The sequence below is a fragment of the Halichoerus grypus genome, chromosome 9, assembly GCF_964656455.1.
Source record: "Halichoerus grypus chromosome 9, mHalGry1.hap1.1, whole genome shotgun sequence".
NCBI classification, from domain to species: domain Eukaryota; kingdom Metazoa; phylum Chordata; class Mammalia; order Carnivora; family Phocidae; genus Halichoerus; species Halichoerus grypus.
Window position 1 is genome coordinate 84,762,150 of NC_135720.1, and position 23,413 is coordinate 84,785,562.

The 23,413-nt window shown below is 37.4% G+C and overlaps 1 protein-coding gene across 2 annotated transcripts in view; it reads right to left on the minus strand.

Moving 5' to 3' along the window:
- Positions 1 to 23,413, minus strand: part of COL19A1 (collagen type XIX alpha 1 chain) — a 327,156-nt gene that overhangs the window by 35,489 nt on the left and 268,254 nt on the right. For both annotated transcript variants that reach the window (XM_078055163.1, XM_078055162.1), the window contains 11 exons: positions 21,301 to 21,405; positions 21,165 to 21,218; positions 20,863 to 20,916; positions 15,782 to 15,835; positions 14,232 to 14,285; positions 11,974 to 12,018; positions 9,910 to 9,960; positions 9,773 to 9,817; positions 9,273 to 9,299; positions 6,155 to 6,208; positions 1,639 to 1,683 (listed from right to left, as the gene is read on the minus strand). In XM_078055163.1, coding sequence (XP_077911289.1) covers positions 1,639 to 1,683; positions 6,155 to 6,208; positions 9,273 to 9,299; positions 9,773 to 9,817; positions 9,910 to 9,960; positions 11,974 to 12,018; positions 14,232 to 14,285; positions 15,782 to 15,835; positions 20,863 to 20,916; positions 21,165 to 21,218; positions 21,301 to 21,405 — 588 coding nt within the window. The remainder of the gene's footprint in view (positions 1 to 1,638; positions 1,684 to 6,154; positions 6,209 to 9,272; positions 9,300 to 9,772; positions 9,818 to 9,909; positions 9,961 to 11,973; positions 12,019 to 14,231; positions 14,286 to 15,781; positions 15,836 to 20,862; positions 20,917 to 21,164; positions 21,219 to 21,300; positions 21,406 to 23,413) is intronic.

Consider the following 23,413-nt stretch of genomic DNA (forward strand, 5'->3'; position numbering starts at 1 on the left):
GAACTCTGGGAGGAACCCCCCTCACAGGTTCGGACACAGCTGAGTGGTGAAGCTAGGCAGACACAAGGCCTGACAGAGCAGCCCTGGTTCCCCAGAGCCTGTGTGTACGAGCAGGAACTGCTGAAGCTCCTGTGGGCCCACGTTGGGGGATGTGCTAGAGCCTGAAGGCTCATGTCCCACATGGGTTTGGCATAGGACACAAGGGGAGAGTGCTCAGGCTTTGAGATCTGAGACAAAGGGATCAGGGACATCGGTGGCAGGCAGCAGCAATTTCAAAGGTCACGGGGAGCTTGGAGAACCTGGGGGAGAGCATGCTGACTGGAGGCGTCACCTCACTGCCAGCATTCACAGACACCTCCTCCTCTCTACCCATGTGTCATCCTGGGAAGAAGCAGGAGAAAGCAGCCCTGGAGAAATCTCTGGATGGGCTTGAATATAAGAGAAAGGGATAGAACAGCTAAATAAGGAGATTCGTCCTCTATAAAGGATGGTTTTCTGCAGATTAGGGATGGGTTTTAAATTTTTGTTATTAGGCTTAACAACTAGAGTAAAATAGAGTGGCTACTGGCCTTTTAAAGATGGGAGTGATGGGTGGTTTACGCTCTGGGTGGTGTTGGGTGTCGGTAGATGTCAATGGGTGTGGTGAGTGGGATGGTAGGGCCCTTTCTTATCTTGTGTTCTTATGATTCAAGCACGTAGTTTCCACTGACTTTCCTACCCTGGGCCTACCCTGCAGGGGCACTGAACAAAAGGATAAGTGGGCTCTTATTCATAAAGCATGGCCACAAAATTTTAATTAGAGCATCATGAATGAAGATCAGAATGATCCCTAGGGCTCAGAGAAATGATTTCAACCTTTCCTGGAGCACTTCCTATTCATTTGAAAAGACCTTGATGAGATTAAAACATTTGACACCGGAGAGCAACAAAAATGATTGAGAGGCTGGAAGGGCTAGTTTATGAGGAAACATTAGCAGCAGTAAAGATCTGTTAATAACACCAGGCCGAGGGAAAACTCAGATTGCAGCTTAATATCAAGAACTTGAAGTACATGCCTAAGGATAAGAACTTTGTCTTTTGGGTGCCAAGAAACCTCAAATATGATAAGAGCAGAGAAACAAAACAAGCTTCTCAAAGTTGGGCTTGTTCTAACATATTGGCACAGCTAACTAACTGGGCATCTCCTCCCTTCCTTAAGGGAGGTGGGGAAAGAAAGAAAAAGACAAAAAATAAGAAAAAGATGAAAATAAAGAAAGGAGCAGTCTTGGGGTGCCTGGGTGGTGCAGTCAGTGAAATGTTGGACTCTTGATCTCAGCTCAGGTCATGATCGTAGGGTCATGGGATCAAGCCCCACACTGTGCTCCATGCTTGGCTCTGCAGTCAGTGGGGATTCTCTCTCTCTGCCCCCCCACCTCTAAAATAAATAAATAAAAATATTAAAAAAAAATAAAAAAAAGAAAGAATTCTTGAGGATGGATAGGGACAAGGTGGTTTTATTTTTTTAACTGGATGTTTCTAGAACCTAATGGCATAGGAGCTACTGTGTGCTCCCTAGCCCTTCTTGATCCCTAGCTATAGATTTACTGTGGAGATAGAATTGCTTCCTTGTGAAAATAATATGAGATACTCTCGACTCACCGATATTCCAGCTATTCCTGGGGGACCTGCTGGGCCTCGATCCCCCTGTTGGGATTTAAAAAAAAAATTGCTACTTATAATGATATCTATAAAATCTTTGCCTATAAAATTAATGCTCAAATGATTATTTGGATTTGGTCAAGTTTTTCTTTGGTATTGATAAGCATTATCAATATCAGATGAGAAAATAAAATGAATAGCTAACGGACTTTGTTAAAGTTTTTTTTTTCTCCAAAAAACGAAAGCAAATAATAATAATGAAAACAAGCATTAGGTTATCATTTCTGTGACCTATTTTTAATAGGGCTCCACACATACAGCTAAAATTAGTCAATACAGTATTTTCATTCTAAAAGTAATCCATTACCAATACTTAAAAAAGAGAGCACATTGAACGTCTTCTAAAAAGCTTTTCCTACACTTGTCTTATTGGATGTAGGGTTAGAATAAAGATATTTAGAACAAGGGATTTTGTAGTTCTCCTCATTAGGCCATCAGAAGGTCCCTTGAATTGCTCTGAACAGTAGAGTGACGCAACTCTTTTTCCAAAGGCAATGTGGTATTTTAGATAAAGCTGATGATGCTAAAAGTACTATAGATTATATATGGGATAATAAAATGGCAATTTTTGTTGAGCAGAACCTACATTAAAAAACTTCATAACTTCACTCAGGGACATAAAAGAAGACTTGATTAAATGGAGAGATATGTTTTATTCCTGGAGGGCAAGACAATGTTGTAAAGGTGTCATTGCTACCCAAACTAATTTATAAATTTAAAGCAATTCTTATTAAATTGCAGCTTGATCAGATGATATTAAAGTCCACTCGGGATAATGAATACATGAGAAGATAAAAGAAAAAAATTAAAAGAACAATAAGGAGATTAGCAATACCAGTATCTGAATATATAACAAAGCTATAACAATTAAAATAATGGAATATTGGCATAAGATTAAGCAGTATATCAATGCAATATAAAAATGCTATATAACCTCAGAAATAGACCAACATCCATAATAGGATTTTAGTAAAGAAAGGAATGTATTATTCAACAAATAGTGTTAATAATTGAGTAATTTCTTTGAAAAAAGTTTAATTCCTCTCTTTATATTATGCTCCAAGGAAATCCCTTATAGATTATGTAAAAAATAAAATAATATGAGGTATAAAAGAATTAGAAGAAAATACCAAGTGACTACCTGATTTTGGGTGAAAATAAGATAAATGAGCATAAAAGCAAAACAAGAAAACACAAAGAAAATCAGTTTGCTATTTGACTACATAAATGTTATATTTACATATACAATGAGATTAAACATGAAAATGAAAGGTCAGACCAACTAGGATATAAACTGTAACATATAAATAGAAGTAATATCTTTATAAAGCATAGCCTTAGGCAAATAGAAAAAAAACTAATGGAACAGTGGACAAACAGTATAAACAGGTAATTCTTGTCAGTTTCACTCTGCTCCTTTTAAATTATGGGATTTTTACCCCCGAAATGAATATATTGGAACTTTTTATTCAGTGGAAACTCTTGTATATCTGATAAAGGTTAATATTAAGAAGGCTTCTCTTGGACAATATGGTCCTTCCAAAGTTCAGGTCTTGCAGTTCTTTGAACCATTCTCCTCTAATGATCTGGCCTTTTATTTCCATTGCTATACCTGAGACCTTGTCAGTACCAATACTGACAGTACTCCATCCCCTCCATAATTGAAATTTCATGCATTCTGATATTGGGCCACCATAGTTTTAACTCACTCCCTTGAGTACCTTGGATTCTCACACTTCTGATGCCACCAACACCTCTAATCCATTGAACAAATCTTTCATCATCCTTCAACTTTCTAGATGGCCTCTCTCCCTTATTTATTTAGTTTAAATTCCATGGTCACTTGTTATACTCACTCCTTTGTGTACACCATTGACTCTCTTGGCCCATTCTTGCTTCTAGTACTCACCTGTCAAAACTGGAACCTTGTTTAAATCTATGTCTTTACCTGAGTGTACATGCTGGAGAAGATCTCTCTGACTGGTCTCACTTCAGTTCATGTCCATGAACCTGAGGGGGGCCCTGGGGCTGCCTAGTCATCGCACTCTGTGGTCCCTGGACTCTCCCTCTCTCTTAGAAGACCTTTGCCTTAAATCTCCAACCTCTTCTCCCCAACTCACTCTCAGATGATGATCTTCTTCCTCCATCTCTGAGAAAATTTCAGCAATCAGAAAAGAACTTCTATACACCCCAACCAATTATTCTTGGTGTATCTGTGTCTGTATCCCTATATTCTGTTTTTCTACCTGATTCTACAGATAAACTATCCAGACTCCTCTCTGAAGCCAAAACCTCCATTTATGTACTAGTTCCCATTTTCTCTTAGCAATTTGAGGATGTCATTCCGGCAACTCTCCCCTTTCTTCCTATATCATCACTCCCCTGCCCCATTCTACTGGATCATTCCTTTAGCATACAATTATTCTGATATTTCTATGGTCCATTTCTAAAATCCATTTTATGAAACCTTACCCTACTTCCTCCAGCAGTCACCTTCCCATTTCTCTGATTTCCTTTGCAGCAAAACTCCTTGGCCATTGTTTATGCTGTATTTGCTATCTCTAATTATTTTTTTCTTATTCTCTCTTAAATCCATTTAAATCCAACAGTTGCTCCTACCAAAATAGTGAAATAGTAATAATCTGTTATTGCTAAACCTCTATACTGCTAAATCCAATGATTAATACTTGACCATTCTACTTGACTCCATCCCCATCATACTAGACCTATTTACGGTATTTGAGACAGGTGATCACTCTCTTCACCTTGATACATTATCTTTACTTGGCTTTCAGGACACCAAGTTTTCCTCCTACCTCCCTGGTCCCTTCATCTCAGTTTCCCCCACTCAGTCCTCCTTTTCTTCCTGATCCCTTTATGTTGGAGGCCTCAATGCTCAGTCCTCGGTCCTCTTCTCTTTTATAAAATCTACTGTCATTCCCTTGGTGATTTTATCAAGTCTCCTGGCTTTAAGACAGCATCTATACGCTTGGGACAACCAAGTTTAAATCTCCACTAAGACTCTTTTCAAATTCCATGCCTTTATATTGTTCTGCCTACTCAATACTTCCACTTTGCTATCTAATAGATGCTGCCAAATTTGACCTCATGTCCAAAGTTAAACTGATCATCCTCACCCTCTCCACACAGGCTCTGCCTATAGCTTTCCTCATTTCAGTTGATAACTATCCCATCATGCCAGTTGCTCAAGTCAAAAAACTTGGAGTCATCCTTGACTCCTCTTTATTCTCTCATACCCATGTCCAATCAGTTAGAAAGTCCTGTTGGTTCTACCTTCCCAATATATCCAGAATCTAGCCGCTCCTCACTATCTCCACCATTTCTACTTCAATCTGAGCCAACACCATCCCAGCTGTCCCTGCTTCCACCGCTGCTCTCCAGCTGTAGGCCTCATCACCCTTCTACTCAGAAATGAACTACTGGCTCCATATTTTACTCAGAGTGAAAGATAAAGTCTTCACAATGGCTAGTAAGCCTCTTTATTATTAGTGCTTCTTGAACTACTCGTGCTCCTTCAGGAGCAGTTTATCATTTATGTTCTAATACATCCTGAACAAAGGTGAATCTACTGATCACATGTTTGAATATCATGGCAAAGTTAAATTGCTAGGCAAGTTTTTAAATACTTACTCTCAGTCTATACTTACCTTGCCACAGAACCCATAAGAGAATTTGCAGACTGTCACTGGTCCTCCACTGGCCACATTTTGAGTAGTATTGCTTTGCAGGACTGCTTTGACAGGGCTACACCTCACTTCTACCCCTACCTCTCTGACCTCATCTACCACCCTTTCCTTCACCTCATTCTCCTGGTCTCCTTTGGTGTAGCAGGAATGCTCATGTCTCAGCGCATTTAGACCTAATGTTTATGCTTTCAAAAAATTGTATATATTTAAGGTATACAGCTTGAGGATTTGATATATGCATATACCGTGAAATGATCACCCCAATCAAGCTAATTAATGTAGTGGTGAGAACACTTAGCAATTTTCAAGTATACAGTAAAGTATTGTTACCTCTTGTTGCCATGCTACATGTTAGATCTCTAGAACTTATTTATGTTGCCTGGGACATTCTTCCTTCAGGGTTGAGGGGACTTGGCTAACTCTGTCTCACTCTTTCAAGTCTTTGCTCGGATCTTGCTTTCTCAGACCCATATTTAAAATTACAACACTCTCCTTTAGCACTCCTGAGCCCTCTTAACCTGCTCTACTTTTTCTTTTTCATAGCACTTACCAACATTATTACTTATGTTTATTCTTGTAGTTTCTGTATCTCCTTCCTAGAAAATAAGTTCCTTGAAGGCAGAGATTTTTGTCTGTTTTGTACTCTTAGCTATCTTTAAACCTAAAATAGTTCCTGGTCCAATAGGAGGTGCTCAGTAAACATTTTTGAATGTTGAATCAGTGACCACATTTTTAACCCCTGTACTTACCTTTACACCTGGAAATCCTTCTAGTCCTGGCAACCCCATTGCACCAGGTTCTCCCTGTTAAATATGAACATAAGAAATGTAGGAGCAATGACCAAGAGGTTTTTTAAGCCTTGATTTCAAAAACAAAGATTTTTTTTTTTTTTGCCAAAAAAGTACCCCGAAACACTGATTGGCAATTTAGCAAGTAATCGGTATGCTCTATTTTCAAGCATTTGTATTCTTGCATTTGATATTTGAAAATAGTTTGAGAATAAAGCTATTTCCTGGAGAAGTATGAATATATTTTCTGATTAGTTGTTTTTATTCTGATTAAGAATCTAATTAGAATGAATCCCTCTAGTAAGCGATAACTCCAATTTCAATAAAAATTAGAAGGAAAGATGGATTTTAGTGAAGTTTGCCAATTTGTGAGGTACCCAGGGCTGCTAGATGACCAGAGAATAAGACTAAGCTCCTTAAGAGCAGATGAAGATGAAGGTCTGATAGCAAAGTTTACCATCCTGCAGTGTTCTCTGCAGTTGGCCATGAATTGTGAATGCTTCAGGGGATGGCTCCAGAAGCGGCATCTCCAGTGATTCTAAAAGTTATTGCTCAAGCTCATGGGTCACTGGCAGAAGATAAGTAAGCATTTCCATTAAAAAAATCTTATACGTATTCTAGCGTATGGTCCCAGGCCAGCTGGAGCCTGTAGGCTCTCAAGAAATATATTTAGAAAAGTTAGGGTGAAGGAAGCTGCTAATTTTGAGCAGGTAAACATTAAGGTTTTTAAATCAGGAGAGATAAAGGAGGTAGTTGTCTGATACCTCCTTGTTAATGAATTGATGTTAACTGCAAATATTTTCTTCAGACACTGGATGCTTTCAACATAATTAAATGGAAAAGAGAGCTTTCGTTCTCTGTAAATATATTTTTTTTTGCATGCATAATTCTAATCTGCTTCAAAATATTACCGTCTCCAACTTCCATTATTATTTATGATATTGTCCTTATTACAGAGCACTTAATGAACAAGCAGATGACTTGATACTTTTCATGCCTTAGAAATCTTTTTAAATGTCCTACCAATCAGACAAAAAAAAAAGAAAAAGATGTTCAGATTCTATTCTACATAAAGCACTGTAAAAGAGGTCCTGGATTGTTGACAAAGGAAATGAACTCTTTAATTCTCTTTGTTTACATGCTCAACAATCCTTAGGACCGAGGAAGGTGGTCACCCAACAATCAATATTTATTTGAAAGTAGTTAATAATTAAATATTTAATTGAAGCCTCTTATAAATTAAATATCAAAGGAATTAAATGGAGCACCTCAGAAGATAAATTCAATTAAGGGTAATTTTTGTCTACAAACGTTTACTGAGAAGATTAGAAACAGTGGTGCAGACCCAGCGTCATGGGAAATGAAGGATGCTGAAGAGTAAATCTCCCCCCAACTTTCCCGCGCCCCTGCTGCCTCCTCAAATTGGCTTTTCCATTTTCTGCTCTGTGACCAATTATTCTACCATTCCTGGCTTATTTCTCTGGTAGGAAGTAGTATTTCTCTGTACTGGGCAACTGGTATGAAATGAAGGGAGTTGCATAGGCCCCAAAGAATAATTTCAAAGGTTTATGTAGGATAAACCTGAGGGTTTACACGGTATTTAACTTCATTATTCCAGATTTCTGCTTTTGTGCTTCACCCACTTAAAGCACATCTCTAAAAGCAAGGAATACCCTTTAATCAGTTTTTATTCTTTATCCTTTGTTGTAGCTAAGGAATTTGAAGCCTAATTTCTTCAAAGTCTACTCAAATGTGTCTGCTACCCATTTTCCAATCGAAGTGAATTACGATTTATCCTTTATTAGAATACTTTAAAAAATGTTATCACCTTGATATGCAGTTATTAATGAAAAACTTGAAAGGATGTTCCAGAAAAATCAGTGAGAAGTCTAGGGGCCTCTACATGATTCAGAGGGGCTGTGAGTCAGTAGCAGAGGGAGAGACCAGGAGGAAATTTTTATCAACAAGATGAAAGAAAATTAAAATTAGAATGAAGGATATGATTGGTGAAAGCATAAAAAATGTTACAGATAAAAGGGGGGCAACATGAATAAGAAAACAAAGGAAACTTCTAAGTTACATAATTGGGGTTCAGAAAATGGTACTAACTAGTTGAAATCATGCTTTCAGGGGAAAAATTGGCTCTTACTATATACCGACCAATAAAAAATATGCACTTTAATGCATGTCCTTTGAAAATATAGTTAGATGTGAAAAGATTACTTTTTATGGCTTCTTCTTTTGCTCTTTTAAAATTTATTCATCTAGTTTTACCAAAATCTATTGTAATGAAAGGGCCTTAATTTTTTTTCACATGACAATGGAAAATGATTTGAAACTTTATTTCAGTTTCAGGTATATCTGAGTTTCAAGCATACTATATAAATCAAGGTTAAAAGGTTAATACAAGTGAAATATGAACATATGCTTGACAAGGACATGACAGGAAGAATTGCCAAGGAATAAAAGGAATCTAATGAATTTGGCAGAAGCTGCAGAGTGACACTCCGTGCTTGAGAACAATTGTCCCTCTCTGGGGGGCTGCAGGACATGATCTCTTTCCATGCTGAGTGCTAACCTTCTGATACATTACACCTAATAAGCAGGTTGATGACAGCACACCACATTTCTTACTGAATAACTGCCTAAGACAGCCAAAGCAAAAAACAGTCCCTTCCTTTTTTGGGGGTAGGGAGAGACTGGAGACATATTAAGGAATTTCTTTCCAGTAAGTATTTCTCTTCCACAATGTACTTAACACTGAGTTGACTATCAAAATAGCGCTATCAGAAGAAAGTGTTCCGTTTATCAGGAACTTCATGTGTGTCCTCTTCCATCACAGGGAGATTTTGAAAATACACTAATAAGAGAGACAAAGGTCAATGGCAGTGACATCAAGACCAATGCATCTTAAAGATGAACACATTGCTGGTATTTCTTTGGTGGCTTGCCTCCTGCCTCCAATGTTAGTTAGTTGGTGAACAGCTAAGAAAATAGGCCATCTTTGCCTGATGCTCTTCTTTCAAACTTCAATAAAGACTTAATTTCTAAATGACTCAAAGCATGGGAATATACATACCACTGGGCCAGGGTCTCCTTTAGGGCCCTGCAAGAAAAACATGGGAAGTCATTTTTAAAAATATGAGGGAAGCAAAATTATAGAATCTAAAGCATTTTTAATTCAATTTGCTTTAAGACACATACAAAATATTTGCAAGTTTTATTTTGCTACAGTTGGGATTTGAAGAATTAGATGATGAAACATAACTTGATGGAATCCCATGACAGTGACTTTGGACATTGATTTAGTTCTTAGATTTACAATGCAGAAACGGATACCACCATGCAGAACGCTATTTTTCATTGGCTGGGTACATTTTTTCCATTTTATTATAATTTTCTATTCTATTCTATTCTATTATATATTATATTAAATAAATTTACATTTATTTCCTATTGCATAAGATCTTAGTTATATTCGTATCATGTATTTTTTCAGTGAACTTAGGAGTTATTTATTTATTTATTTATTGTGGCTGTTCAGCTGAAGAATGCTTGGTAATAAAAAACTGTACTCACAGGGGGGCCAGGGGGCCCTGGAAAACTGGGAACATTCACACCTCCCTTCAAAAAAAAAAAGAAAAAGAAAAAGGTGAGAAGCATTTATAGCAACCCCTCACTGGAAAATAATTTCACATAATTACAAAAGTAAATACCTGGATTTTATATAAACTGCTCATTCCATTTCCTTCATTGAATTGTACACCCTTCAGAAAGAGAGGAGATAGAGAATTACTCTTTTTTAAGTTAATAGTCTCTCTACCTTTTATCCTTTTCCCAAATGATATTTCTCCATTTTATTTTAGAACGTGAGTTTGATACTACAAGTAAAATAAACCAATGTTTCCGTTTTGGGCTTTTCAGAAGCAAATATAGGGGGAAAAATGACCAGGAGTTTGAGCTACACCTGGAGCCTGGAGAGACTTTCAGTGGAGGTGTGATTAATGTTCGGATTTGACAGATGAGACACTAATGCATTCAGAGGAAAATACTATTTACTCATTAAAATTCAGTTTCTGAATTGCCAATTTATGCTAACTGTTTACAGCCCTCTGACCTGCCGGCTATAACACGGTAGTGCTGATGAAGATGTGAATAGGGAGCAATTAGGCTACTGAAAAGGAATTTTTTCCTACAGTCCCTTCATACTAAATAGAAAATTAAAGTAAATGGGGAAAATGATGTTACTCACAACCCTGTGTGGATGTTTCTACACAAACATATTCTTTAGAACAACAGGGAATAAAACTTCCTAATAAAACTGGCCTGTGAATGGAAAGTCCCAGAGTAACTAACACTTAAAGAGAACTAATTCGACAGTCTAAAGAATCATACATTTTGGCATTCAGGAAAAATTTGCAGATACAAATTTTAGCTGGGATCTTTTATCCTTCTTTTAAGAAGTTCCCATAGAATCAATAATCTGCATTTTTTCCTTTTTTGTGATTTCCACACTTCAATTGCAAAACTGAAGAAGCCATCATTTTGCTGTTTTTGGGTGATGGTGGCCAATGGTGCTCAGTGAATGGGATTTGCGTACATCTTCAAAACACTAGTGATGGGAGGAAAAATGCTCCATTCATTTATTCCTTTATTCTTTCACTCTCTCATGTGGCAACTGGCAAATGTCTACTATATTTTAGTGTGCTGGGTCCTAAAGAGATGAAGAATACTTTTGTCTGAGATTTCTAGAGGAGGTTTCCCATAAAGAGACACTATGTAATCTATTTTGAAGAATGAATAGTTTTGAAGAATTCAGGGGGAAGAGGAAGATTTCCTAACCCAGTGTAAAATATAAGTCCGTTTTGTGAACTCATGCTATGGGTTGCTTGTTGTGTCCACTGGAGAGGGAGTACATTTTAGGATTTGAGCCCCAAATGCTTTCTGTCCTGCTTCTTTGTCAAGGGAACAGGCAAGTAAACAAAATGAAGAACAGGTTTAGGGAAACAGAGTGCAAATCTCTTCGTTTATGTGTGTAAAATGTGTGACTGCATGCACACTAATTATATATCTTTGTTGTCTTCAGAAAGTCACAGACTAATTCTGCTCTTTCTCAGGTGAGTTTGGTTTCTGAAAGTATTCCTATGAAGTAGGTTGGAAAAGAACATTTGGCCTGGACCAAAGCTCTGCTGTGATTTGAGCGTGGCCCCACACGAGGGCAGACTTGCCACAGAGAGAGGTACCTCTCTTCTCCGCAGCCTCCCTGACAAAGCGCATATCTGTCTCAATCGCAAGCATAAAAACATTGATGGCTCTTGTACATTTTATTCACTAGGTGTTATATAAATAGAATTTCTCCGCATCTCAGACATCATGGATGGTAATGAACACATATAGCCTAACACCAAATTCTGTACCAACTCACATTGCCGGAAGGGAGCTCTTTTTAAAGCCCCTTTTTTCTGTGAATGAGGCTCACTGAGGTTACATGGCTTTCCCAGGGTCCCCCAGGCAGGACATGGAGAGTCGGGGCACCCACTCAGGTCTCCTGAGTCCAGAGGAGGGAGGCCCATAGTATGCAAATCTGAGCACTGCATATTGGGGCTGCACTAAAGGGGAAATATTAGGTCTCCTCCAAAGCTGCGTTGGCTATCATTTGTAGGTATCCATAAAAATCAGACAACTTTTGTCCTGGAAACATCTGAAGGTTGTCTGAACTCTGAGTTATAGAAGTCTCAAGCAGACACATGAATTTAAGTTTTAAAACTGAAGTAACTCACAGGTGGTCCAGGTGGTCCGGGTCTCCCAGGGGGTCCCTCACTGCCCTGCACGGGATATAGAGACCAAAAATCAATGGTTTGCACATTTCAACACCCAGTTTATGAACTAGATTGTGCTTGCTCAGAGAGCTGTATTCTAAAATCAATATGATTTTGTTTCAGCCTTGCAAAGTCTTATTCAGCTTGGCTTTCCCTTTCACCTGGGAAAATATGTTCCTAGACCACAGGAAAGGTAAATGCCTTTTCCATACCCATTCAGATTCCCACTGGGTGAGCCCCAGGGACGAAGCTTAGTTTTAGATGGAGCCAGACAACCTGGCTGATCCTGTTCTGGAGCTCAAGTGCGGCCGAGGGAACTCTGCCCACATCGGGGTGCAGAGCGGCAATCCTGCCAGCAGGGGTGAGCTCCGGGACTGGGCTTTCTAGGTCAGCCCCTCACTTTAGGCTTCAACCCCACCACCTTCCTCTTTGGGGAACCAGAGGGCCGTCCACATAATTTGACCAAAGTAGAAAAAATCACACCCTGTGTTGTGTCTGCAGAAGGAGAAATTTTTTCACTCCCTAAGGTTTTATTACACTTTGCAACCAAGTCAGGTACATCCCGTTGAACAGAAGTGACTGTGGTACAACACTGTTTAAGGGAAATGTTCTATACAGTTTAAACAGCCTCAGACATTCTGCTTGCAGGAGAAACAGCCTGAAAATGGAATTATGAAAAATGAATTCAAGTTGAAACTTGAAAAATGGATTTCACTTTTATTTTTATAAAACATACAATGCTTATCGATCCATACCAAGCAAAGCTATTATAGTCTCTTTGGTGCCTTTAACCAGTGTTTCCTGGAACTGTGCTTTTCTTTTAGGATAATAGCCTCATAAAATCTTTAAGTCCCTTAACGTCAGGGGAGTGGCAAGAAATGGTTAATTAAAAAAGAATCCAGAGACAGTAAGATTCCAACTTACAATGCCCCCAAATTTTGAGGGATTTAAATCCATTTCCATGAATTTGATGAAGGATTTCATTCCATCTCCCCGTATTTTTTTTTTCAGTAACAAAAGGAAACATCATAAAAACTATTTGTATCTTTATCAACGAAAATAAACTGTAAAGTTTTTATTGCAATGTATCTGCCTGAGAATGAGTGACAACAAGTATATTGTATCTCTTCCCAAACTGCTTTGATGGTGGCTATCTCTCTAAGACATGTCATATTCTGCTGATTGCTGGCAGTGTCATTCAGAGAATTATGTGATAGTTCTCATGAACTATGAGAGGACAACAAACAAGGAAAAATATGTGTCTATTGAAAAGACTCTCTTTTTCCTGGCACAATTAAAAGTCATATTTTCATCCTCGATTGTGCCCCAAAGCTCATCTCAGTGTGGAATTCCCATTAACTTCAAAAGGCAAATCTCTGACTAAATAATTTCCATAGAGAACAGAGAAAAAAGGCTAGTGGAGTTGGGCAAGCTTCTTGGGAATACTCTCAGAAAAAAATGTGCAGAGACTATCTAAAATAAGCACATGGCTCCTTTCAATTTTTTTTTTTTGGAATTCCTTTGCTTATTGATGCCTTTATGTCCCATTTTGGTCATTTTAGGGTAGAAGCTACTTGAGTTGCTTATGTGGATTCTTGATTCTTACTTCCCAAATCTGAATACCTAGTCTTACTCCGCTTACCGGCTGGGCTCACACTGTGGGACCAATTTAGACCTAAATTGGGTAAACCTATGAAGCCCCGGAGTCTTCCTGCCTGAAATTCCTCTATTGCTGGTCTTCCCTTCAGACCATAGCAACACATTTGTCTAATCAACTGGACTCCTGAGGGAAGAAGTATCCTAATTCCTTAGTGAATTTCCCCTACAACCCTTAAAAGACAGAACTTCCAGATTTTCTCAGCAAGCTGTCTGAAGCCTTGGCACCTGTGGCTGGAACTCCCTGATACAAACTGTCTTACCCGTACCTCTTCAGGAAGCTTCCTCCACTCTATCCTTCCACAGAACTAGATGTCCAAGACCTTGAATCTAGCTTGCACTTTTGCTATATGACACCGGTGTTCTATTCATCCTTTTCCCTAGGAACCTGTATGCAGACCAATTTTTGTACCTCTGTCTTTCCAAGCCCCCTACCAGAATAGCTATTCCCTGACATTATTCCTACTTTCAGGCTTTGCTTGATTTTATGGATCTGTTAAGTGTCTCACCTTGCCATCCCCCAAGCCCCAATTCAGAGAGTAAGTGAGGCATTTCCTCTGTACCTTGTCACCCTTTGCTCCCACAGGACCAGGATGTCCAGTTCTTCCCAACAAGCCCTGTAAAACACAAAACTAAGTGTGTTACAAAGAAACAAACAACAACAACAACAGAACAACTAAATGGCCAAAGGCACTGGAAGTTGGTTGCTAAAACTGATACATTTTGAAGGTCATTTGATCCTAATTAAATCAGTCCTACAAGCTTGTATTTCTTCAGGCTGATCGAGCAGCTGTATCCTGCTGATAAGCCCTTGCAAGGGTAAAAATTGTATTTGTGGCTGCTTTTTCACCTTGGCCAACCACATTTAATGACCTTAATTGGAACCTTTTGATACATTTAAGAATTTAGCCTTGCTGTTTAAATGGCAATTTACATAACATTATGCCTTCCTAAATGAGCTATAATTTTGGTAGCGATCAACATTTTAAATACTTCAAGATGCGGCAGAATTAACAATGTGCATATTAAGTTATGCAATCTGCATTTTACCAATGGAAAATAAAATTTAATTTTAATTCTTCTTTGAGAATGGAGTTAGCTATAATTTCCATGGTTCCTTTCACAACTCTTCTCTTCACTTTTAATTTTAATGTACAATTTAAAGCCAGGTTTGTTCTACATAGCTGTGGTGAAAGCATAAAAGATAAAATTTTAATTATGGTGAATCCATGCTTTAAAACACAAAGGAACATGATCACATGCCTACTTGTGAGCTAAAATACCATTTGCATAGGAACTCATGGGAATTGCTGGAAAAGATGAGACTTGAGTAGGGTTGCTAGATTTAGCAAATCAAAATATGATATTTGGGACAAACTTATACTAAAACCATTTATTTATATGAAATGCAAATTTAACTGCATGTCCTGTAATTTAACTGGCCACCCTAGACTTGACAGCCCCATGTTAGTGACTGGTTGGGTTTAGCAGCTAAGAAAGAAAAAGAGATTATTTTAGGAAAACAGTATAACCAAAGACACAAAGACCACAAAGTTGTGTTTGAGGGACAGTGAAAAAAAAAGTGCTAATTAAAGTAGATGGTATTTTAATGGATAAATAGGAATAAAAATAAATCAAATATGATAATCTTTAACTCATTTTTCCCCTTTAAAAATATTTTTCTTAGTTTATCCTTAACCCATTTTCCCCCCTTAAAGATATTTATTCTTAGTCTATTCTTAGTTTATATTCTAAGTTTAGCTTAAGAATGTAAGGGTGTAACCATCTGAATATCTCTTCCAAAGGTTAATGCCAAAAAAGTGTAACTAAAAAATAGAATGCTCCTTTACATCTAACTTCTATTCAAAGAGACTAGCCTAATCACAGACTGCTTTTGGTCTGGCAGAATTTTGATGACAAGTCTCCATGCCCCAGGGCAGCCTTAACATTCATACTACATGCAAATCTGAGCTATAGGATGCTACTTTTCTAGGCAACAGCTGGATGATCTACAGAGAGGCCCAGAGAATGAAAGGCAATGCGGAATTTAGTTCCCCCTGTATCACCCCAGCAGATATGAAGCGTTAGTGGCACGGCTTTAGCAAATACTCACAGGGGGTCCAGTGGGACCCGGGGCACCCGGAAGGCCTGGAATTCCTTGAAGACCCTAGAAGAAACAGTTGCTGCCATTAGCCTGTTACATAGTTATAAACAAGGCATGTTAGTTGATCAAATATTTTGACTACTGAAATTAAACATCTATGTTGGCTGGAAAACATGATATATATAATATACAAATGCCCATTTTCAAAGAGTAAGGATGATGAGCTAAAATGCCATGATACGGAATCTGCAACAAACATAATTTAATGTGTTTGGTGATTCACAGAGCGTTTCTGAGCTTCCAGAGCCACCCCATGAACAATAGCATCACTGAGAATCTGGCTTTGCTAAAGCACGGACATACAAATTTCAAACTGGCAGAATGCCATCAAAGAAATCCATGATTACACTAATGCTTCAGCTAGTGGGAAAATGGAATATGTTTTATGATATAATATTTAGTTTAGCTGAACAGTTCATTATAAGAAGAAATTTGGCTCATCAGCGAATTTAAATTTAGAACCCTTTAATGGCTTAAGCATAAAAGTGAATGAATACCCCCTCCCTCTTCTTCTTGGATTTGTAGAATAATGCTAATTATACTGGATAAGGTTTAAGATACTGATATATTCATATATTCAAGGAAGAATTGGCAAGATTAACCGGTGGCTTGTGTAATTAATTTTGTTCTTTTACCAAGTGTGTCAACAACAGAATATTAGTTAAATAAGTTATATAAAATAATACAAAATATTTTGCAACTATTAAAATCATGTTTCAGCAAACTACTGGCTAACATACAGAAATGACAGTTATAAAATGTTACAGAGAGTAATGTTTAAATTATTAAAAATTTTCAATGCACTTCATAAAAGATGAGAATGATAGAGGTTCAAAGCACCTCATCTGGAAACTTCGGTGTCAGATGTGTTTCAGAATTCTGAATTTTCTGATTTTTTTAATAAAAATAACACAGTGCTCACACTAGATATTACATAACACTCCCAGTGGCGTTGGGCAACACCCTCTAATAAACATACAAATATTTCTGTAGCAAAACATGATATTCTTATCAAGTGGGTTAAATAGACCGACTCCATATGATTTCAGGTCAGATTCTGCTGCCAAAAGAATTTCCCGCAAATTCAGGAAAAATTTCCAGGGTTTTCAGAGGCTTCTGAGCTTTGGAATTATAGATGATGGGTGTGGATCATAATATTACTATTACCAACAGTCCTCCCTTAGCAGTACAAATAGGGATAACTTTTACCTTTTTAGTGCTTTTGTGTATTTCCCAAATTTTCTTTAATAAACTCAGATGATTTCTATAATTAGAAATATATACTTTTAAATACTCTTTTGTTATTTCAGATAACCACATGAGGTGTCAAGGTCTAGATTGAATGATTCCACTCTTTCAGGTTTTAATTTTCTTTATCGAGTAATGTTTTGTATTACCAAACCATTAATTGTTATAACAAAGTTCCTTTGCCTTTTACTGTGATTAAATATGCATTTTTAGACACATTATAAATATTAGGTGGAGTGACCATGGTAAAAATACTACATATTTATTTATGAGAATTCTATAGAACCGAGGTTCTCTCGAATCAAGGTTCTTTGCATCAATGTGATCAAGGACCAAGCTCTGCCAGACCTGTCCATCTAATGCTAAATGGGATCATATGTTACTTCAGGTTTTTTCATGTGACATGATGTGAAGAAACACTGAAAAGAATCTCCTCGAACATGATGAAATTCCTCATGAAATAAGAGTTTTGGGTAAAATCTTATGTATGCTTGTGTTGAAGAATGTGGACATGTCCTTTCTTCAAGATGATATCATCCTCACTGGCAATGCTGTGTGTGTGTGTGTGTGTGTGTGCGTGTGCGTGTGCATGCATGCACAGATGTGTGGGTGGACACACTGGCATGTTGAATTGTCTCTTTTTACTTCCCCACCCTTAACTTTCTTATGGGTTGATAAATTGAAAGGAAACAAATTTCCTTTGGAAATGGCACTTCTAAATGTCTGGAGATTATAAATGTCATACCACAAATTGTTTTATCTCAAAATACCCACATTTCCATAAAATTCTCTCTATATGTACATGTATAAGATATGGGTGTACATATGTATTCTTTTTCTTTCTTTTTTTTCTACTTTTAGTCTCATTCCTGAATCAGTCTAGAGATGCTGAGTGAGTCTTTAGGTAGTTTAATTTATAAGCTTGGGACTCATTAACCTTTGATGACCACATTAAACTTTAAAATAAACCTTAGTCCATAAATAAAAAAAAAATCATTCTCAGCAGTCTTTCTCTGAACAAGCTGAAATTTTGTAGTAAGGGTAAAAGTTACTATGGATGCATAAAGGGCAAGAAGATAATTTTAGAAGACAAGATGGTCATTAAAGAAGACAAATACATATTAAAGAGTAGGACAGTCAATTTAGCATATAGTGCCAAACTAAAATACAAAACAGAATTTATTGCATAGATATTCAAGGATCATTAGAGCTAAGTTCTTTCTCTGAACTGATATTTTGATTTTGCAAGTCCTAGCTCAGTTGCTACCAAGAATATTTATTTTTCCATTGCTATAATTTATGGTTGACAATATTTTTCATGGCTTATTTATCAATTATTATCCTGAAATATTGTAGGAAAATCTGCATTCCAAGCAAGACTTCACTCTATGAGAGGTGAGAGTGTTCTATTAGTGTCTTATAAGTTGCTACTTTGATTTGTGAAACACCTGCAAAAAATATAGAGGATAATTTCATTTTTCTCGGAGCAATGAACAAATAGGCAGCTCCTCTAAGTTCCCAAACAGACTAAAATGAAGACATAATAATTAGAAGTCCTCAAAGAGATGAGGTATCCCTCTGTATCTTTTCCACTAAGAGTAGAACAGATATTTGAGATTTTGTATGACTAGATATTATATGCATATTAAAATAGGATAGTTTACTGGCCATTTGGAAATGCACACGTCCTCGGTCAAAGTTTCATTCACCTAAACAAATCAATAAATTATAATTTCACATAGTATCTGAGTCCAAATTGATACTATTCATTGAGTCTATCCAAGTAGATGATATTCATTATTCCCTATCTGTTTGAGAGGAAAAGCCTGCATCACCCTATCCCTTCCAAAAGGCCCAACTGATTTAGTGTGGTATTTCAGGCTTATTCATATTATTCATGTGATGTGAAGAAACAAATGAAAAGAATCTCCTTCTGAAATTGCTACATATAATAATTAATATAATAATAATAATTCCCCATATAATAAGATTCTTGTGCAAAATTTTGTGTATTCTCCATTAAAGAATCCGAAAGGCATACAGTAGTTTGCCTTTCCATGGTTTCAGTTACTTGTGGTCAGTTGCTGTTTGGAAACACATGAACCTCCTTCTGACTTATTCCCAGAAGGTCAGTAGCAGCCTAACACCATGTCAGAATGCCTACATCATTCACCTTACTTCACCACATCATACAGGCATTTTATCATTTCACATCATCACAAGAAGAAGGATGACTACAGTACAAAAAGATATTAGAGAGGGAGGGAAAGACCACATTCACATAACTTTTATTATAGTATGTTGTTATATTTATTCTGATTTACTATTAGTTATTATTGTTAATCTCTTACTGTGCCTAATTTATAAGTTAAACTTTATCATATGTATGTATAGGAAAAAAAACAGCATGTATAGGTTTTGGTACTCTCTGCAGTTTTTGGGCATCATTGGAGGGGTCTTAAAACAGATTCCCCACAGGTAACAGGGGTCTACTATACTTAAGAAAGAACATACTAAAACAGTGGAGTAATAATAACAATGCATTTCAGTTTACCAAGAGAGCAAAGTATCCTGTAGACTCAATCAAAATTAACTTCTAATAAATTTAACTTAGAGTCACTTATAAAAAACCTGAATTCCAATTATTTCCTGATCTTTTTGTTATTACCTTCTCAATTGCCTCTAAAGCCCACTCCTAGAATCCAGGCAGTTAAAAGCTGTTAGACTATTAAAATCAGATATAGGTTTTGTACATTAGTGAAATTTCCTGTGGAGCATGAAGAAGCAAAAGCTCAATAATTCTTATTTTGAAAACAAAATGCCTTTACTGCTTTATTTATGGATGAAAATAAATGTTGTATTTCTTTGTTCTTTAATTTTAAATTTGGACAAAAGGCAAGCTAATTCTCACAGTTTTCTAGAATAGAATCAATATTAAAAACAATAACACATGGTGATAATTTGTAACACGGAATATGACTGACTCAAAAAATAGATCTACTTTATACTGTTTTGATTTTCAGTACTAACATCAAGGTTAATATATGCCAGATGGCTTACTTACTTTCATTAAGAATTATTAGCATCAAAACTGTTTAAACTAACAACAATTCATCATCCTAATTGGTTTTTCTAAGAGTTAAGGTAAATTATGCAGGAAAAGAATGATATCCTGAGCATCACCATGGCTTAGAGTCAGAAAATTATACCATCGTCTCAAAAGTACATTTGACTTTGAGCCTTAGTCTGGGGGTGGGTAGCTGATCTAAACTAGTTGAATCAGATCCTTACGATAGGTTTTTTTTTTTTCTCCCAAGAGTATGAAAGTTGAGCAGAGACACAGACAAACCAAGGTCACTGAAGTTGAACCATGTTCCAGCAGTATCCCAGGGAAGTTCTGCTGCGTTTTGGAGCTGTCCCTTGTCCTTAGGCTGGTTGTTCAACTATTCCTTCAATTCCACTAGCTACCTCGGGATTCTTTTCAGTAAATCCTTGCTTTTATCTTGAGAGAGCTGGAACTGCTATCTGCTACATAAAAACAAAAACATAGTAACTGAGGGTCAACTCTGTGCTTTATTTTCCTTCTCTCAAAAACTGAACCACTGCTAATAAACATAAATGTATTATTATTTAAATTGTGTTGACATTTGAAACAACCTACCTAAATCTTTGTTTTTATTTGATTTAGCATTAAACATGAGCTACAGACAAGTTGAAGTCCTTCCTCTGAGTTCTGCAAAGAGAGTCAATAGCAGGACTATACTATCAGAGAAAAGTCTTACCTCATCACCTTTCTCACCAGGTATCCCAGGGTAGCCCCTCTCTCCTTTGTTTCCCTAAAAAGACAAGAAATTCAGCTAGTATACTGAATCGTTTTGTCATCTTTTAGAACAACAAAAACATCTCTTCTTAGTATGCTTGGGACGTAATTTGGACAGAGTCAGGGCACAAAAAGATGACATTTGCAAATGGCTTTTACACTTTTCCAACATATTTCTTTTAAAAAGTAGTGTGTTTTAAAATTGATTTGTTTTTTCACACTGAACTGGAAGTAGCACAGAGAGTAGAGGAGAAACTGCCCTACCTTTGGTCCCTCCCTGCCTGGGATTCCTGGAGGACCCCGTGGGCCTGGATCACCCTAGAGGACAGAGCAGTAAAGAAGTGAGAGAAGGCACTAGGTGGAAGCTACAGGGCCATCAAGATCCAGCCGGCCTCCTCACCTTCTGGGCTATGGACTCATACTTCCCAGGCTCACCAGCACCAGCTTCTTCTCCTTTGTTGCTTTTCAGCCCGGGGACACTGGCGTGGCAGTTGCCACAGAAGTTCTAATGAGCAAAGAGATAAGGTTACTGAGCGATTCATCAGAGCAATCTATAAAAGTGAGGTCTGATCAGATTTGAACCTTTGTCAGAGACCAATGATACAGAAATTGATATAACACTACTTTCAGAGACTTAATTCATCCGATTTGAAAAGACTATTTTTTTGTGAGGTAAAAACTACATATGTAGCTAGACAGCTGTATCTGTTTATGATATTGGTGACCTATTTTTTTTTTTAAAGCATGTTGGGGCACCTGGATGCCTCAGTCTGTTGAGCATCTGGCTCCTGATTTTGGCTCAGGTCATGACCTCAGGGTCCTGGGATTGAGCCCCACATAGGGCTCCCAGCTCAGTGGGGAGTCTGCTTGTCTCCATCTCCCTCTCCCTACCCCCTGCTCCTGTATGTGCTCTCTTTCTCTCTCTCTCTCTAAAATAAATAAATAAAGGGGTGCCTGGGTGGCTTAGTCGTTAGGCGTCTGCCTTCAGCTCAGGTCATGGTCCCAGGGTCCTGGGATCGAGCCCCGAATCGGGCTCCCTTCTTGGCGGGAAGCCTGCTCCTCCCTCCCCCACTCCCCCTGCTTGTGTTCCCTCTCTCGCTGTGTCTCTGTCAAATAAATAAATAAAATCTTTAAATAAATAAATAAATTTTTAAATAAAAAGCATGTCTACGCTGATATGTAAGTGGGAAATTCCAAATATGTAAGGAAAAGACACATAAGTCAATAACACAGACTGTTTGAATTGTTAGCAGCATGTTTAAAAAGGGAGGTAGTAATGAAGTTCAAAATAACCAACAAGATTACAGACCTCATACAACTGATAGTATAAACCATTAAAAAGGAGAGAAAGAAAGAAAGAAAGAAAGAAAGAAAGAGAAAGAAAGAAAAAGCTGTGAAGAAAGGATTTCTCCTTTTGAGAACAAAATTAGTTGGCAGACGCTACACACAATTTACCAACATTGTCAGTGGAAGCACTCATGTCAGAAATAATTACTTGAGGGACTTGGACTTGACTCTGTGTCAAATCCAAGCGCAGATAAGGAACTCTAAGTGGAGTTACCTCGCCATCGCCTTCTCTGTAACCTTTAGCTGATCTGGAAAGGCTTGAATTTAAGGGTCTGAGCTCACAAGATAAACTTCTTAGCACATTGCTAAAGAAAAAGTGCTTGTGAAAAGCCCTAAAAAGGCTTATTTTTAAATTGTTAGAGTAAGAATATGATCAGGAAAGGCACAGAATAGGGACCACTGGGTGGAGGAGATGGTTTAATTTTAACAGTTGACAGAAGGTAGGACAATATCAGCCTCTCTTCTTCCATTCTTTTCACCAAAGGGAAGAATCTTGAAATGTAAAAAAGGGAACTGGAGCTTGCCATTAATGAGAAGTTGCCAAGAAAGCTCATGGCTATTCAAGCTCAATATTTTTGCTCAGTGAATATCAGAATAAGTCTGATTTCCAAAAACACGCTCCTTGGAAGACTAATTCCATATACTGTTGAAAAGGTTCTGAGGCAGTTTCTCTAAAAAATGCTGGATTAAAGAGCTCTCTCTTCATGGTGGTCCATTCCTAGAGCTGGTATATATAAAAGGGAGCCAGAGTGTGCAACATTTCCCAGAACCAATTTTGCCATCAGGATCTTTTCACAGAGCTGATGTATTGGTAGAGGAAATAATAATAATAAAAAATATATATAATTGTAGATCCACTACTTATAATATCTGAAAAACTATGAAGAAAGAGAGAGATGCCAGAGGACTTATGAGAACCAAGAAGTTTTCTGTATTTCAAAAGGCATGAAGAAGATGAATTATTGTATCTGTAGACAAATAAATGTGGCATATATCAATATGGAGCAAAACCCTGGCATATCAACACTCAGCAGTATTTTAGGATGGATTATTCAATTGATTGTTTTAATAAAACATAGAAGAATGGTAATCATTATGAGTCAATAAAATTTTCTCAGAGTCATTTTAAATGGGCCCCATTTTCTTTAGGTTAGGGTTGCCAGAAT